The 16,520-nt window shown below is 57.1% G+C and overlaps 1 protein-coding gene across 1 annotated transcript in view; it reads left to right on the plus strand.

Annotated features, from left to right (window-relative positions):
* Positions 1–1,115: 1,115 nt before the first annotated feature.
* The window catches only part of LOC118018987 (collagen alpha-1(XIII) chain-like), a 143,521-nt gene continuing 128,116 nt past the window's right edge, over positions 1,116–16,520 (plus strand). Inside the window, exon 1 of the mRNA XM_035017745.1 lies at positions 1,116–1,412. Within this exon, the coding sequence (XP_034873636.1) occupies positions 1,116–1,412 (297 nt within the window). The remainder of the gene's footprint in view (positions 1,413–16,520) is intronic.

Below are 16,520 nucleotides of genomic sequence, written 5' to 3' on the forward strand. Positions count from 1 at the left end.
AAAGACGTAGTAGGTGGAATGAGCCCCCACCAAAGGCTTGGGGCTGCAGGGCGCAGGAGGTACAGAACACAATGTGAAACTGATTGGGGGTGAGAGGGAGGGGATGAGACCCAAGACACCTGGGGGTGGGAGCAATGGTGGCCGAAGGGATTTAGATCGTCCTGCTGAAGATCTAGAAATCCATCCAGGTGCCCGACAAGAACACAGCCACGCTCCTTGGAGGATCCCTAAGGCTGCCTTTGCCAACTTTTCGGAAAGCAGAGTGATCCTGGCCCCTGACTTTGGTGGAAGGCAGAGGTCCCTCGGTGTGAATCCGGAGAAAGGGAGAGAAGTAAAGCCCCCGCTCCACTCCACACCCCACTCCACACCCCCTTCCTGCCTATAAATAACCCCAAGTGTCACTTCAAAGGGGACAGGGAGCGCGGGAGAGGGGCTCCCGGGCCGGCGAGTTGGGGCGGCGGGCCCAGCACACCACGCCCCCCACCCCGGGCGAGTTTGCATAAATAAATAAATCCAAACCGTCGGCCCCGCAGGAGGTGGAGGAGAAGAGGGGAGGAGGAGGAGGAGGGAGGGAGGTGGGAGAGATTAGTTTGGGAAGTAGCACGGATTGCTCATCCGATCCGTTCAGCCGCAGCTAGTGTGTCAAGTTACAGAGGCGCCGGAATCGGCCCCAACGCTCCTCGGCAGCGGCCACGACCCACCTCTGCCCATGGGGCCCTCCATGCGCGCTCCTTCGCCCCGGGACTGAAACCGGCTCGCCCGGGAGACGCGAGACACCAAGAAGGACGGACAGCGCAGAACCAACTCCAGGACTCTGCAGACACTTGAAGGGAAAAACGGGGCGGAGAGAAGGAGAGCCGTCCAGATTCCCCTAACTTTCCTGGACTTGGAACGTTCTTCGAAGTAACTTTCTTCTCACCTGGGTGCACCCCGATTACCGCTGGTTGTGTCTTTTTCGGCTTTCCCCCTCCTGCCGCTAATTTTTCCATCCCCTGCCGGGAGCAAAGGAAAGGGACATTTCCCCCCTGCCAGCAGCTCGGATCGCGCCTCGGGGCAGCGGCTCGCGCCTTTATTTATTCTATTTATTTATTTATTGGTTCTCAAGACGCGAGGGGATGGTAGCGGAGCGCGCCCGCAAAGCGGCAGCCGCCGGTGCCCGCGGCCCCGGGGAGCCGGGCGCGCCCGCGGCGGGGGCGCTGGCGGCGGCGGCGCGGGCCGAGCGCTGCGCGCGGCTGCCGAGCCCGGGGTCGTGCGGGCTGCTGGCGCTGGCCCTGTGCTCGCTGGCGCTCAGCCTGCTCGCCCACTTTCGGACCGCCGAGCTGCAGGCCCGGGTGCTGCGCCTGGAAGCGGAGCGTGGGGAGCAGCAAATGGAGACGGCTATTTTGGGACGAGTCAACCAACTGCTGGATGAGGTCTGTGCTCTTTGTTGCTGGCTTTTATCCCTCCCCGCGGCGCCCCCTCGCGCAGCCTCCAAACTTCCGACCAGCGGGCGCCCGCGGGCGCTTGCTCTCCTCCCGGCGGCGCGGAGCGCCCGGGCCCCGCAGGGGCTGTCTGCGGGGGCGTGGGGGCGGGGAAGGACGCTGCCCTGCGGGGCCTCGGAGGACCCCGAGGACCCCGGCGGCTTGCGTGGGACCCCTCAGCTCCCGCGGCCCGCAGGCGCCCCCCACGGCCCGCGCTGAGAGCGCCGGGGCGCGCGGGGCAGGTGGAGGAAGGCGAGGCGCGCGGAGGCTGCCAGGCCCCACTTCTCCCGCCCGGCACCCCGCCAGGGCCGTGTGAAGGCCGCGCAGCGCCCACGCGGCGGGATGTGTGCCCGGTGGCCCTGGCGGAGGCTTGCTGGGCCCCCGCGGCCCTCGCCTCCATCCCTTGAGGATCAGCGTTGCCTGACTTTTATTGCCATGTTCAGCGGGGAAGAGAGAGTGAGCGAGTGAGTCATCCAAGGGGCCGAGGGGGACAGACGGGGCTGTCCTTGCAGGGAGTGGTGTCCTGGTCCCTGCCCACTGCCCCAGACCGCTAGGGCCCAGGTGGGGGTCTCCCTGATTCTGCTGTCCTGGGGCTCGAATAAGCCCAAACCTCTTGTTTCTAAGCCACGTTTCCTATCCCTGGTCCCCTCGAATGGTCCCCATCATTTTATGTTTGTGTGTTTTTCTGGGAAGAGGATGCTGAGCTTTCCCCCCTTCTGAAATGTCCTTGAACCTAAGCAGCTTAAAAGCCATCAGTGTTGCTTAGCCATGGCGATCTTAGGAGTACATGAAGAGAGCTCCCCCCTAACCCCCCCCCCCCCCCCAGGAAGGAGGGACAGGCAGCCTTATTGGTGGCACCAGAGGAAGAACTGGCCAGTTCGAATGGGAGTCCTCGTGACAGCACAAGGGATCCAGGGCCCAAATGAAGGAGAGGACCCACTGGCGAGGGTTGCAGTGGTCTGGGAAGAGGTTCTAGAACGGGCTGGCCAAAGAAGGTTTCCCTGAGGAAGAACTGGGGGGCCCTCTTCCTTCGTCCAAGGGGCTGTGGAACAGTAAAGAGCAGGTAGAAGGTTTTTATCCCCACTCTGCTACTTAGAAGCTATGCGACCTGCAGCAGATACCCTCACCCCTCTGAGCTCACAAACTGGTTGTGATGGTGGTTAGCATGGGAACCCAGTTCTAACTGTGGTGGGCGCTATGGCCATTCTGGCCCGAGGCTCTGGTGCCCTGCAGCCGGGCTCCTCTCGGGTTCCGCTGCCAGGCAAAGGCTCTCTGGTGTGGTCAAGGAGAGGGAGGTCACAGGACCAGAGCAGAGAGGGTGGTCCCAGTGCTGCCGGCAGCTCATTCCCATGCCCTGCCAGGACCCAGGGGATCCAGGACTCTGCCAGGCCACCCGCAAGTCCCCTGGGAAGTGTCTGCACTCAGCAGCGCGAGCCAGCGCCCTCTGCTAGCTGTCTGAGAGCGCATGTGGGACTGGCAGGGTGGTGGAGATGGTGTCAGGGCAGTGAGGGCTCCCCCAGGAATCTCAGGGGCCCTGGCAGCTGAGGGGCAAGCATTTGACCCTGGGAGCTCCTCCGCTCAGTGCCTCTCTCCATCCTCTCCCCTCCCTGGCCCCCGCTGCTGGCCAGGGCATGCCGCAGATCCTTGCTTCCTCCCCTTGAGACTTAGCCCTGTCAAGTCTCATGCTCACAGGCCCTGGGGACTGACAGTGTTACTGGACGTGCTGATTCCTCGTCTGCCAACCATAGCATCCGCTGCACCCACTGACTTCTAGACCTCTCATCTGCCAGAGCATCTGACCTGACCCCCATCTTACAGATGGGGAAATGAAGGCCCACAGAGGGGCCGTGGGTTACCCCGGTCACATGGCGAGATCCAGCACTAGAACCCAAGTTCCTGACCCCACTTCCAGTGCTCTTCACTATGTCCTGCTTCCTTCCTCTGTCCGTTTTCATTCAGTCAGGCAGCAAGTGTTTCCTGAGAGCCGGCTATGGATCGGGCATTGTAGGGAACACACTTCTGCCCTCCTACTCATGGGCAAATAGGGCACAAAGAAGACCCAGGTGGTGACCCTGTCATGTGAAAAATGCTAGGGTGACGGGAGCCGAGGAGGTCTGGGGAATGTATTAACATGCAGCCTACGTGAGGGCAGAAGCTTGCTGGGAAAGCGATTTTCGAGTAATGTCTTAAAGGGTGAATCGGAGACTTCCAGGCCAAAGGGGATGAGTGGAGGGGCTTTGTTCCAAGGGACAAAGGGAACAGAGTCTGAAGGTTGGAAGCCAGAGGGAAGGGTTGGCCTTGGGGAACGGAGTGGTGGAAGATTTGGCTGCAGAGGGTCAGGGCATCTGAGTCAACAGGGGCCTCGGAGACGTTAGATCTATGTGAGAGCACTGAGGAGCCATGGAAGGGCTTGAGGAGGGAGTTGTGTCTCTAGAATGGGAGGGAGAGCAGGGCAGAGCAGGAAGGCCAAACGAGAGGCTGGCACAGGCCACAGGGGGCTGGGGCCCAGACTGGGCTGCAGGTAGGGACAGAGTGAGGTGAATGGGAACGGGGGCTGCCGCGGGGGGCACTGAGGTCGGTAGCCGAGGGCCCTGGAGCCAGAGGGAGGGCCGGTCCTGGGAGTGGAGGTGGTGGGTGGCCTCCTCCATGGGGAGATGGCCCTAGGCGGCATCCCCTGGGTGGGACCTACAGTCCGGGCTTCATGAAATGACGCTCAAAGGTCTGCATGGTCCCATACAGTTACATGTGACTCATTATCCTTACATGAATTCAAATCAAGTACAATTTAAAATTAAGTTTATCAGTCACACTGACCACCTTTCAGGTCAGTGCTCAAGAGACACCCAAGGCTAGTGGCTACCAGTTGGACAGTGCAGATAGAGAGCATCTGCATGATCGTAGAAAGTTCTGTAGGACAGCATTGCACTAGGAGCAAGCCACTTCTGGGCCAGCAAAGGTGTCTTGGAGCAACTCAAGGCCTCCCTCCACCCTCGGCCTTCTCTTTCCTACGTGTGCTCTTCCAAGTCAGAGCAAAGGGCAAAGGTGAGGAAGTGGAGAGTCAGAGAAGAGAGAAGGTTGACCGGAGGAAAGCCAGTGAGAAGAAAAGGCAGAGGAGAGCCGGGCAGGCAGTTTTGTTAACAGAGTAATTCTGTGGCACAGACTTACAGAGGGTTCCTTCTCTAAAGGGTGCATAGGCACCCCATGAGTGTCGGGGTCCCAAACCAGGGTTTTAGCTGGGCTTTGCCAGCCATGTGGCCTTCGGCAAGCCATGCCACCCTCCAACCTCAGGTTCCTTCTCTTGGGGGTGCTGTCAGACTCTCGGGATATGGCAGGTAGGAGGATGCACTAGAAGGTGCCACCACCGAAGGCCAGGCCCAGGATGGTATGAGTGCTCCCAGAGGGCTCCCCAGGATCTGGGGCAGGCAAGCCATGCTGGAGCAGGTGCACCTGGGCCACTCCCTGAAGAACAGAAGAAGGGCATTGGACAGGGCAGTCCTGGGGAAGCCCACAGCCTACTTGGTGGCCTGGAGGCCGGATCCCAGGGGCACATGCACACCACCCATCCCAGGGGGGAAAGCAGCATGCTGGGCAGAGACCAAATCTGGGAGGCGGGTGGAAGGCCAGGCCGAGGGGACCCAGTGGGAGAGGAGCCTGGAAGGAGGCAGTCCAGAGGCAGATGCAAGCAGAAGGCCTGGATCTGAGCGGCCTGGCCACTGGGAGGGGAGGGTCAGGGTGGGGAGAGGAGGACGGGGGCGGGGAGCCAGCTTGCGGGGAGCTGGCAGTGTGGCTTCCAGACCTCACGCCCCCACTGCTCCCCCATCAGTGCCTCTCTCCTAGGCTGGGACCCTTAATGAGCGCTCCAGCTGCCTGTTGCTTGGTTTGCTTGCTGTAAAGAAAGGAACTGGAATGTCCCAAACGGAGGAAATCAGATGTCACCCAGGACTGGGCAGTGGGTGTGCGTGAAAGAGAAGGGTCTGGAGCTGAGAATAGCCAAGTCCATGTTGTTGGCCAAGGGAGAGCAATGGGAGTCAGCAGCCACCTTCCAGGTGGGCATTGGGGGATGCTCGGCAGACTCCCCTTCCCTGACAGTAAGAGTAACGGCCTCCCCTGATGGGAGTGTCTCACGTTTATATGGTACATCCGGCAGCCAATGCTGTACGTGATACCTCTTCCAATCCTCACGGCCTCCCTAAGGGGTGGACACTCTCATCGCCCCATTTTACAGATGAGAAGACTGATGTCACTGTACCCTCCAACCTGCTATCAATGATCTAATCCTTTGGGTGTTAAGGGCGTTTTCCACCTCCAGGAATTTCCTGGGGGTTGGGGGGTGTTGAAGCTTCCAGGCTAAAATGTTGAGGAACCTGGGGCAGACTCTCTCATCCCTAAAAACAACAATGCCCACCACTGTAACAGAAATGTCTCCCATTTATAGGGTGTGTACAGGGGTCTTTTATTGATTTTCTTTTTTTTTCCCAGAGGGGCATTCAGGGGAAAGATCAAAGCGGTGTCTGAAAGACTGGGCTCCAGATGGGGGAGTCCTATCTCAGTCCCCTAGGATGGAAATGCTGGAACGGGGATGGCAGTGGGGCCTTACGGGGGATGTATGTGCGCTGCGGTGTGACCTGGGCCTCGGGAATCAGATAGACCCTGGATCCAAGCACCCGCGCATGCAGCCAGCCATGAAGCCAGCCTCCACTGCGTCTGACTCTGCGTGTATCGGTGCATGAGTGATCTTGTGGGGAGTTAATGGAGGGAAGATCCTCAGAGCCCCTCAGTCCCAGCCCCCTCTCTTCTGTTTTCTAAGAAAACTGGTCTGAAGTCTCTGCAACCAGGTTCCACACCACACCTTCTCCCTCCCATGTAGTTAGTTGTCTGGTCAAGTGGTGGTAAAGACTGGGCATGCCGCGTGTGCTTCACTCCATTCCCTGGCCTCAGCAGACATTGCTAATCAATTGCAGCACACTTTCCCATTGAGCTTATGTATAGTCTCAGAATCCTTCTCAACACTGCTCCAGGAAGCTATCACTAAGTAGTGAGAGTTGGTGTTCAAGATCAAGAGCAATTTCTTGACTCTCAGTTAAAAGAAAAATACAAAGCAATATTTATTACAGATAACGCCAGGGGGAGTTGTTAACGTTTTACAGCTTCTCCGAAGGCCTTAAAACTAGCAGGTAGCTCCGAACCAAACTGAGGACCTCATTAAGTAGCCACCCCTCATAGGAAGCTGGTGGGAACGTCAAAGCATCTGAGACAAGATGCCATCTGCCTTAAGCATAGTCTCACCATTTGACACTCTCGGAACGATGCCTTTTTCCCCTTACTCGTGATCATTTTCAACTTGCCCCAACGCCCTCTGGAAAACCTTCCCCAGACCACTCCATCCCTAAATGGGCTCTCTCCCTGCTCTGACTTCCTGCAGAACTTGCTGGCCATGCCAAACATCCAGCTCAGAGAAGGAAAATGTAGACATGGTGTGTGCTGACTTCTCTCGTCCCAGAATCAAAGCAGCCATTCCTAAGCCCTCAACACACTCCCCGTGAGCCTAGATGGACCTCAGAATCCTTCTCAACACAGACTCCAGACTACCACTCCCTGTTAGACTCAATGTGCATCTAATTGCCATCCAGGGCTCAGCCTTAAGCTCATTGTGCAGTGTGTTCTCCTCTCTATTGCCTTTAAATATCTTGTCTCTGCATTTGATCACCCACAATCCAGGGGGGAGAAGGGCCCATGGTCACCAGGTCCCTTACTGAGCCTCACCCAGGACTTTGCACGTAGTAGGCAGCCCTCACCACTTCGTTGATGGTTTAAGGTCCCTCTGCTAGAGGCTGGTGAAGTCATCTCCCTTGGCTGCCCTCCCCACACCCTGACCCCAGACCCAGCTGTAGGCTCAGCTTTTGCTCAGGGCCGCCCCCTGGAGGTGGGTGTTTCCCAGCAACCAGCAGAGAGGAAAGGATGAACTCTTGCTAAGTCAGGGCTGCACCCTGGTGCTGGCTGGGAGAGTGGGGATGGCTCAGTGGGCTGGGTTCCCGACTGGACAGAGCAGCTGGGGGCATCCATCCCTTCCCATCCCCTATGCCCAACAGTCAGGAGCTTCCTCTTCACCTGCCCAGACTGCCCGGCACATTTTTGGTTTAGGCAAAAGAGTAAAGTAGGCAAGCCCACAGCATGTGATGTCACTTGGACCTCTGCCACTCGCTGGTCATGTGACCTGAGCTTCAGAGTCCTGATCTGGAAAATGGGGATGCCAACATCCTCCTCACGGGGTGGTTGCAGAATTAAATGAAATCATTCAGTTAATGGCAGCTGTAATCATGACCACCTCCCTCAGCATTGGAGGAGGAGGTAAGATGGGGTTGTTGTACCTTGTCCATAACTTTTATTAATACCTAATATCTATTGAGCACTGTTCAAAGATTTCTACCATCTATTGATTCATTTAATTCTCAAAATGATCCTCTGAAGGGGTTATATATTGGTATTTTTTTCTATTTTCTATTTTATTTTATATTGTTACAGAAGAGAAAAATGGAGTCCCAGAGAAGGGAAGTGACTTTCCCAAGGTCACAGAGCTCCAAGTAGCAGAGCCAGGCCTTGAACCCAAGCAGTCTGGCCCCAGAGCTGACACTCTGAAGCCACTAGTATACACCCTCTGTATGAAGTCCATTCCCTACTAGATCAGCTGAGGCAGGTCGTAGAGACCAGGGGCTAGGGACCTGTTCAGTCTGGTTCAGCTCCTGCAGAAGTGGTGTTGACCGAACTGACTTGGCATCAGGCCTGCATTACCGTCTTTGCTGTAAAATGACGCGGGGGACACCATTTGTGACATCAGGCCTCGGTGAGGAGGAGCCTTAGGAAAATCCCTGTCCAGCCTTGGTTTCCAGAATGCTTGGCTTCCCAGGAGGGATGGATCAGTCTTGTCTCTTGGACATTGAAAGCTTAGCACCAAATCTGGGTTTCACCCCGTGGCACAGGCTAGTCCATCTGGCAGAAGTTTCTGCCTAAGCCCCAACCCCAGTTCCTGGTAATCACCCTGCCCTTGCTTTCTCTTTGTTTCCCTTACCTCCCAACTCCCTTACAGTACAATCCATGTCTGGCTGGTTGTCCATGCACCAAAGTGCCTCCTTAGAGCAAAACAGGAGTAGAAGCTCTACAACAACTAAACTCTATTTAAAGTTACTCTCCCTTCTTCACATCTGCACACCTTCAAAGACCTGGCCCAGCTCCCTGGGGAGTAGTACAACACACCAAGGCTGACCCCCTGCCCCAAATCCCAAAGTGAATCCCCGTGGCAAGGGTCTTGCAGTGAGGTGTTTAACAAGCCCCGTGGCTGGCAGCCCCGGGGACGGCGGGACACAGAATCTAGCTGTGGCCCCATGCCCGGGCCTCCTGTGCATCTGAACCCAGACCCCTCCCGGGTCCCAAGCAGAGCCGAGAGGCCAGGGCTGGCAGTCACGAGGGTCACAGAGGTGTCAATAAAAGCGCTACCACGCGCTGCACAGTTTGAAAGTCGAGGGGGCTTAAAGAAGGGGGTTGACTGGGGGCTTGTTCTGTTTTGTTTTTGAAAAATCACATCAGCGGAGGGTTTGCCATCCAGAAGGAAGGTTTCAGAAGCCTCAGGAATCCCCCCCACCTCCTTCAGTGGGGTTATGCCCCTTTCAGAAGCAGCTTGTAGAGTCCTCAGTGAGTAAAGGACGTCAGCAGGCTTCTCCGAGGGAAACTGAGGCCGGGATCTGGGGAGGGCCTGGGAAGGCTGGGGCAGACAGGGGTCCCCCGCTCTCCTGGGTGTTGTCTGGCTGCCTGCAGAGTCTGGCAGCAGCTCCAGGCTGACTCTCCCCCCGCCTCCCATCTGCATGCCAAATGCCCCCTGCTCTGGGTGGGGGCCTCCCTGCAGAAAATTCTTTGTGGCCAAAAGGGTGGGGATAAGGCTGCTGGCAGCAGGGGCTCCCCTTCAAAGGGCAAGGGCAAGCCACACACAAAGGGGAGGAACTGCCTGCCTGAGAGGCTGGGCGCAGCCTTCCAGGGGCACCCGGGGCCCCTGTCTCCTCTCCTAGAGCCTATTGTGGGCTTTCCTGAAGCCCCGCGTGGCTAGAGCCCACACAGCCTGGGCCTCTGCTGCCTCTTCAGCCTCTTTTCCTCCCCTCCACGCCCCTGCCCACCCCAGCCTCTGGCCTCTTCAGTGCCCCCAGGCCCTTTGCTCAGACTTCCCCTGTCCAGCCTGCCCTCCCGCCACGAGGCTCCCACCTCTCTGTTGGTTCAGTTACAACAGGGGAGGCCTTGCTGGCCCCAGAGGACACATCTTCCCCAGGAAAGCTGTTGCAGGGCCCGGGGTTCTGCCATCCAGGGGACTCCACTCCTGGACTTGCCTATTACGCTGAAGATGCCCCGGGAAGGTGCCACTAAGCTGTCATGGGGAGGTGTTCTGCATCGGGTCATGCTCTGACAAGGTGGCCTAGACGACAGGATGGGAAGGGGACCTCTGGGGACAAGGATGCAGAAAGGGGGCTGGTTAAAGGGGCATTAGCTGGGGCTCTTCCAGGAAGAGCCTTAGTCCCTGTGAGCTGGCCTTTGTGGTTTCCTGGGGGTAGGGGGAGACTCAGAGATATGGGAGGTCAGAGGATGGTCCTGCTACCTGCAGCCTCTCCCCCACTCCATAGAATCAGAGTGTTAGAGGAAAGGGAGCCATGAACTATACCAGGAATTTCCTACAACATCACTGGTTCTCAGGCTTACACCCCCCCCCCCCCCAATGACAGGGAGCTCACTACCCGATGCAGCTGACTGTTCCGGCTATAAAGTGTATGTTCTTCATCTTGTCAGAGCACCAGACCCTTCTTGACACCTACCACCCCACCCCTCCTGCATGTCTTGAAAGCACCTCAAACTCAACATGCTAAACTGAACAGGAAGCCCACCCCTCCCCAGACCCCTTCATCTGGGGAGGTGCTGATCTCCAGCTGCACCTACTCCAGGCCCGGCCGCCTGCACCATTCAGCCTCCTGCAGACCTGTCCCCTTCTCTCCATCACTGTGTGCCCTTCCCCAGCCGGCTACCCACGGTCTCCTGGGCTGTGGCAGGAGCCTCCTAACTCACCTGCTCCCGTTCACTCTGCCCTGTCCCTTTCAGTATCCACACAGCAACATGGGCGATCTTTCAAAAGCTCTAAATAGTCACCACATTCCCCTAATTACAGCTCTTCAGTAACTTCCTATTGTTCTCAGGCCAGAGACTAAATTTCTTAATGTGGGAGCGCCTGGGTGGCTCAGCCATTAAGCGTCTGCCTTCGGCTCAGGTCATGATCCCAGGGTCCTGGGACCGAGCCCCGCATCGGGCTCCCTGCTCTGTGGGAAGCCTGCTTCTCCCTCCCCCACTCCCCCTGCTTGTGTTCCCTCTCTTGCTGTGTCTCTCTCTGTCAAATAAATAAAATCTTAATAAATAAATAAATTTCTTAATGTGGTCCAGGAGGCCTGAAGAGCTCGGGCCCTTGCCCCCCTCTCTTGCCTCAGAGCTCCCCTTCCCCCACTTTCAGAGTTCAGCCACATGGCCGTACCCTGGCATAGTTAGGAGCACAGACTGTAGAGCCAGACTGCTGGGTTCAAGTCCAGCTCGGCTAGTTCCTGGCTGTATGATGCTGGATGAGTTGTTTAACCTCTCTGTGCTTTGGGTTGTCCCTCTAAAACATGGGGTGATGATAATGAAGAGTATCTCCCTTTTATTGAGTGCTGTTTTTAGAATTTAAAAAGGTAAAATGAGTGCTTTGAGCAGTGCCTGGCCTTCCAGTAATCGGTATGGTATGGCCGTCTCCTGGAAAGAGTCAAACCCGCCCCTGCCCCGCACCCCCCCCCCCATCACAGGTGTGCAGTGGAGGGACCTGGGCTCTGAACCCGGCTTCCTGGTTCAGATCCTGCCTCTGCCCACCCCCCTTACCCCCCACCGGCCGCCTGTCACTATGCAAGTCAGTAGGCCCCTCCCTGTCTCCAGTTCCTCCTTCAGAGTGGTGGCTGGGAGTGCAGAATGGATTCATCTAGGCAGGAGCCCTGCCTGTGTTATAAGAAGCCCATGATGGTGTCAGGTGTCAGCCGTTTTCCCTGCGCCTGGGCCCTCCCCTGGGTGAGCTGCTGGTCACCCTCAGGTGTCCACCCTGCCGTCACTTCCCCACGATGAACCAGCCTGGAGAGCCTCACCCCTGCTCACCAGAGCTCGATGACAGTGGCAGTTGGTCGGTGTGTGTGGTTTGTAGACTCCGTGTGCCCCTGCCTGGAGAGTAAGGGCCCCAGGGCCGCCTCTGTGTCTGCTCTGCTCCTGCATGTCCTGGCACTTTGCATGGCTCCCATCTACATAGATGCTCAACGCCCATTTGCTGCAAGGAGGGAAGGAGGGAAGAGGTTCTTGGCTTCCACTCCAGCACTCTCACCCCAGCCCCTCATTGCTCCGTGTCCGGGACTCTGCTTCATCCTGCACCGGGTCCCGAGACAACCCCAGGCCCCTTGAACCTGTGGTCTCCGGCCCCGTGCCAGCCTGGCTCCCACGCCCATTTACATCGTTCCAGGGCCCCACTCCCTGACTCTCCGAGGCAGCAGCAGGGCTGGAGGTTAGCTGAAAGGAAGGACTTTCTCATAAGAAGGTTGGAAAGCTCACACAGGGGCATTCACCTCCTTCCCCCGACTTCTGATCTGCAGAGCCTGGAGCCACAGGCTGCGTGGGTCTGGTGAAACGGGGGCAGAGACAGCCCGTGGCAACTGGCGGACCCTCGGGCCCCTGTGTCATGGCCCTGGGAGTCTGTGATTGGGTGCCAGGTCTGTGGCACAAAGAGTATTGTGGAGGGAGGAAGAAGACAGTTCCCCAGGCGCACCCCATGGCACCCCCTCCCGGCCCCCAGGGCAGACCGGGTGAGTCCAGTTTGGGCGGATGTGGGCTGAGTGTCTCAATTTCCTCCATTTTGATTTCCCTACGCTGATCTGCCTGTGCTCCAGGGCATGCAGCTGCCCATGGGCCTGTCCCCTTAACAAAGCTGGTCTGTGGGGCCAGCCCCCTCCTGCCGTCCCTGCGATTGGGCCCAGGGGCTGGCTCCTAACAGCTTCCGTCCTGCGTCTGAGCCTTTGCTCCTCACCGGAATGCCCTCCCTCTCCCATCTCCATCCATCCAAATGCTCCCGAAGCCTACATCCGCCTAGCACCCCAGGGATGGGTGCTAGGGGGCGGACCTCAACGTGATTCATTCAGTTCAAGTGTGGATCAAAACACCAAACCAGGCCCTGCCCTCAAAAAGCTGGCTTGGTCTCCCACGGGGCGCCGGCTCAGCAGTATGGTTGAGGGGTAATGAAAAGGGCTCTAGCAGATGGCATCGAGCACCACTCTGTGCCAGGCATTGTAATCAGACGCTGCTGCAGGGACTGGAGCTTTGCTCGATGTGGTCATTTCAATGAGCAGCTCCTTTTTTCAGCCTCTAGTCCTCAAAGGGCAGGGTGGCAGGCAGGAAGGACCCTCACTCTCCCTCCCTCTTCCAGGAAGAGGGGTTTGGTGTTTCCCAGGAACAGGAGCATGGCAGGAGACTTGACCACATGTCCCCAGCAGGGCCTGAGGCCGGGCCAGCCTCACTGTGGCCGATGGGAGGAGACAGGCCTAGGACCAGCTCAAGAGGGAAGGGGCCTTCACCTGGCCACCAAGAAAAACAAGCTAGCATAGCAGGTGCTCACCGTTCTTCACATCTGGACACTCTTTTTGTTTTTTTATCTCATCTCATTTTATCCCTCCATCCGTCCTGTGTAGTCTAGTGGTTAACTGATATTAGCCCCATTTTATAGATGAGGAAATCGAAGTCTGGAGGGATTATATCTCTTGCTTAATACACAGCAGGAGAGCTGGGAGCAGATCCCAAGGTCCTGGTACTCCCAAATGTAGCGCAGGCCCATATCAACACTGCCCAGCTCTGCGTGTGGTGGATCCTTCAGCAGAGTTTGAAGCTGTCTGTGCTAACCCCAAATAGAGTCCTATCCCAGCCTCCAAGGGCAGGTGGGTCCTGATAGGAGTCATACACTAATAATATCAAAAATTAACTATTAAATGACATTTTCCACCCAAATACTTAGCACAGTGCCTGATACATACTGCTCAATATGTGTAGCTATTATTATTAATAGTAACGTATTTAATAATTCCTCCTGGTAAGTGCTTTATGGTTTCCAAGGCACTTTCCCCAGCAACACTTAGGCGGCTGGCTGGGGGGCAACGGCCTCATTTTACAGACTCCCCCAGAGGGGAGGTACCAGGGTCAAGGTCCCAGCTGTGGAGTGCGGAGTCACCTGCTCTGGGCTCCATCCTCCACACCAAGACTTGGAACCACCCACCTATTACAGAGGCCCAGGTAGAGCCTGAGCCCTTTAAGAGCCCTGGGACCGAGTGCAGGGAGAAACCCAAGGCCAGGCCTCTCCGCATGCTCTGGGGGGAGTGAGTAGCCGCCTGGCATTTTCCCTTTGATACTGATACAGGCATTTTAATAGCTGCAAAGATCAGGCGGGTGCTGTTTCGGCTCTGGCCATGCAGGGCATTCCAGGAGGCCCTGGCCGCCAGCAGGGGTGGAGCGGGACGGCTGCTCTGTCCAGGGCGGCTGGGGGTCCACACCAGGGCCTTAGAAGGTTTTCTACCCACCCTGAGCCTCAGCCTGGGCATGTCCCACCAGGAGCCTCCAACTCAGATGCCTAAGGGGGCCAGGCTGGTGGGCTCAGTAGGTGAAGCTGACTAGGGAGAGGGTACTGTGGTGACTTGGGCAGCACACGCCCACCTACCTAACAGGGGCAGCCATCACTCAGCCTCACCCAGTCATCACCATGGCCCAGTATCACCAGATCCTTCCACTGTACAAGGGAGACCAAAAATCCAGACCTTTATGTGAAATCTCCTGATTTGTAAGCAACAGCTATTTATTGAGCACCTACCATATGTCAGGCCTTGTTCTAGGCACTGGGGATATGGCAGTGAATAAAACAGACCAAAATATCCATGTCCTTGTGGAACTTACTTTCTATTTTTTTTTAAGATTTTATTTATTTATTTGAGAGAGAGAATGAGACAGAGAGAGCATGAGAGGGGGGAGGATCAGAGGGAGAAGCAGACTCCCCGCTGAGCAGGGAGTCTGACGCGGGACTCGATCCCTGGACTCCAGGATCATGACCTGAGCCGAAGGCAGTCGCTTAACCAACTGAGCCACCCAGGCGCCCTGGAACTTACTTTCTAGTGATTGCAGTAGACAGTAAGCGAGATAAATGAACCAACAATACAACAAAATCCAGAGGAAAAAGATAAAACAGGGAAGAAGGATAGCAAGTATATTGCAGGAGGGCGCTGGGGGCAGAGGAGGCCTCACTGAGAGGGAGATGGTGGTTAGCCAGGAAATGAACTTCCCAGGTAGGCAGGCCAGCAAGTTCAAAGGCCCTGAGGTAGGAGAAAGCCAGGCATGCGCAGGAGTATCTAGGAGGCCTGTGTGGCCCCCTGGTGGCCGTGTTGAGAATGCTCTGTGGGGCAAAGGCAGGGGGACTCATCAAAAGGTTATCGCCGTGACCAGGCCAGAGATGACCAGGCTCAACTGGGTGTAGTGTGGAGGTTGTGGAAAGGGGTCAGATCCTGGATGTGTCTAGAAAGTAGAGAGCAGGAGTTGCTGACCAAATGGGCGTGGAGTGAGAGAGAAGGAGGCATCCCTGATGATCTCAAGGTCTGGCAAGATGGAGTCGCCATTCCCTATGACAAGGAAGACAGCAGAGGGGTAGGCCTGGGGGTGGTGGGGACAGAATATGAGGAGTCCGGTTTTGCAGAGCTCATTGTGCTCAAGTAGGCAGCTGGATATGTGCGTCTGGGTCTGGGGGAAGATCCGGGTTAGAGGCGCAGGGAGCGTGGCATAGTCACCTACAGATGGTATTGAAGACATGAGGCAGGGTGAGGGTCCCCAGGAGCCAGGGCAGAGAGGAAAGCAGTGAGGCTGGACCCTGCGGCCTCCACAGAGATGAGAAGCAACCGGCAGAGGAGATAGAAGGAGCACTGAGTGCCAGGAGGGAAACTGGGAGAGGGGCATCCTGCTGCCCAGTGAGGAAAGTGTGTCAGGGAGAAGGCAGGGCTAGCAAACACCATGACAGGCTGGGATGAGAAGGACAGTCCCCTGGGCTTAGCAGCACCGAGGTCACCGGTGACCTGGGGGATAGCACCGGGCGGAGGGTGAGTAGGAGCCCGGCAGGAGTGCTCCAGGAGAGAGAGAGGAGGAGTTTGCCCAGGACAGAGCTTGGTCAGGAGAGGATTTTTCTTTTCCTTTCTTTTTCATGGTGGGAGGAACACCAGCATGTTGGCCCAGTGATGATGTCAGGAGTGGGTAAGTGACCACTGCATCCCGCCCGAAGCCTGTTTGTGTAAATATGTCTTTATGGGAACACAGCTGTGCTTCTTTGGTTTTCAAGTTTTCTGTGGCTGCCTCTCACCTCCGACAGTAGAGCTGAGGAGTTGTGTCGCCGTGTGCCTCACACAGCCCGGAATAGTCACTCGCTGGCCCTTTACAGAGAAGACGGAGCCTGATGCGAGCTAGGGATGGAGTCCGGAGGAGACCACTGCTGATGCAGGCGGGTGGGGAAGGCCCCGTGCGCAGCTGGACGGCTGGCCTCGCGTGGGAGGAGCAGCGAGAAGGGGCAGGTGTGGTCACAGCATGGGTGGCCCGGTCGCCTGGTGGCGGGAGCCTCTGCAGGCCTCTTCTGCTTGCTTTTCTCTCAGGACCGTCCGTTGACAGGGGCATGGGGGGAGGGGTGCTGGGCTGGGAGCGTGGAAGCCTGGAGAAGCAGGGCCCTCAAGCTGAGCTGATGGGCCAGGGAGACACCGTCTGCCTGCGGGGCTCTCATCTGGATCGTGGCGGTGAATAAAAGCGAGGCCAGTGGGCGAGGCCTGGATGGTGCACCATGGCATCTAACTTGTGCTAGTCTCATGGCTGTCACGAAGCCGTGGGAATGTCAAGGGTCTGTGTCACTAGAAATTCAGGCTCTGCCAGTGAGGAGGCCAATGATGGAGAAATGTTTATGGCAGGGTG

This window comes from Mirounga leonina, unplaced genomic scaffold (genome assembly GCF_011800145.1).
Source record: "Mirounga leonina isolate KUSES-001 unplaced genomic scaffold, KU_Mleo_1.0 Mir_107, whole genome shotgun sequence".
NCBI classification, from domain to species: domain Eukaryota; kingdom Metazoa; phylum Chordata; class Mammalia; order Carnivora; family Phocidae; genus Mirounga; species Mirounga leonina.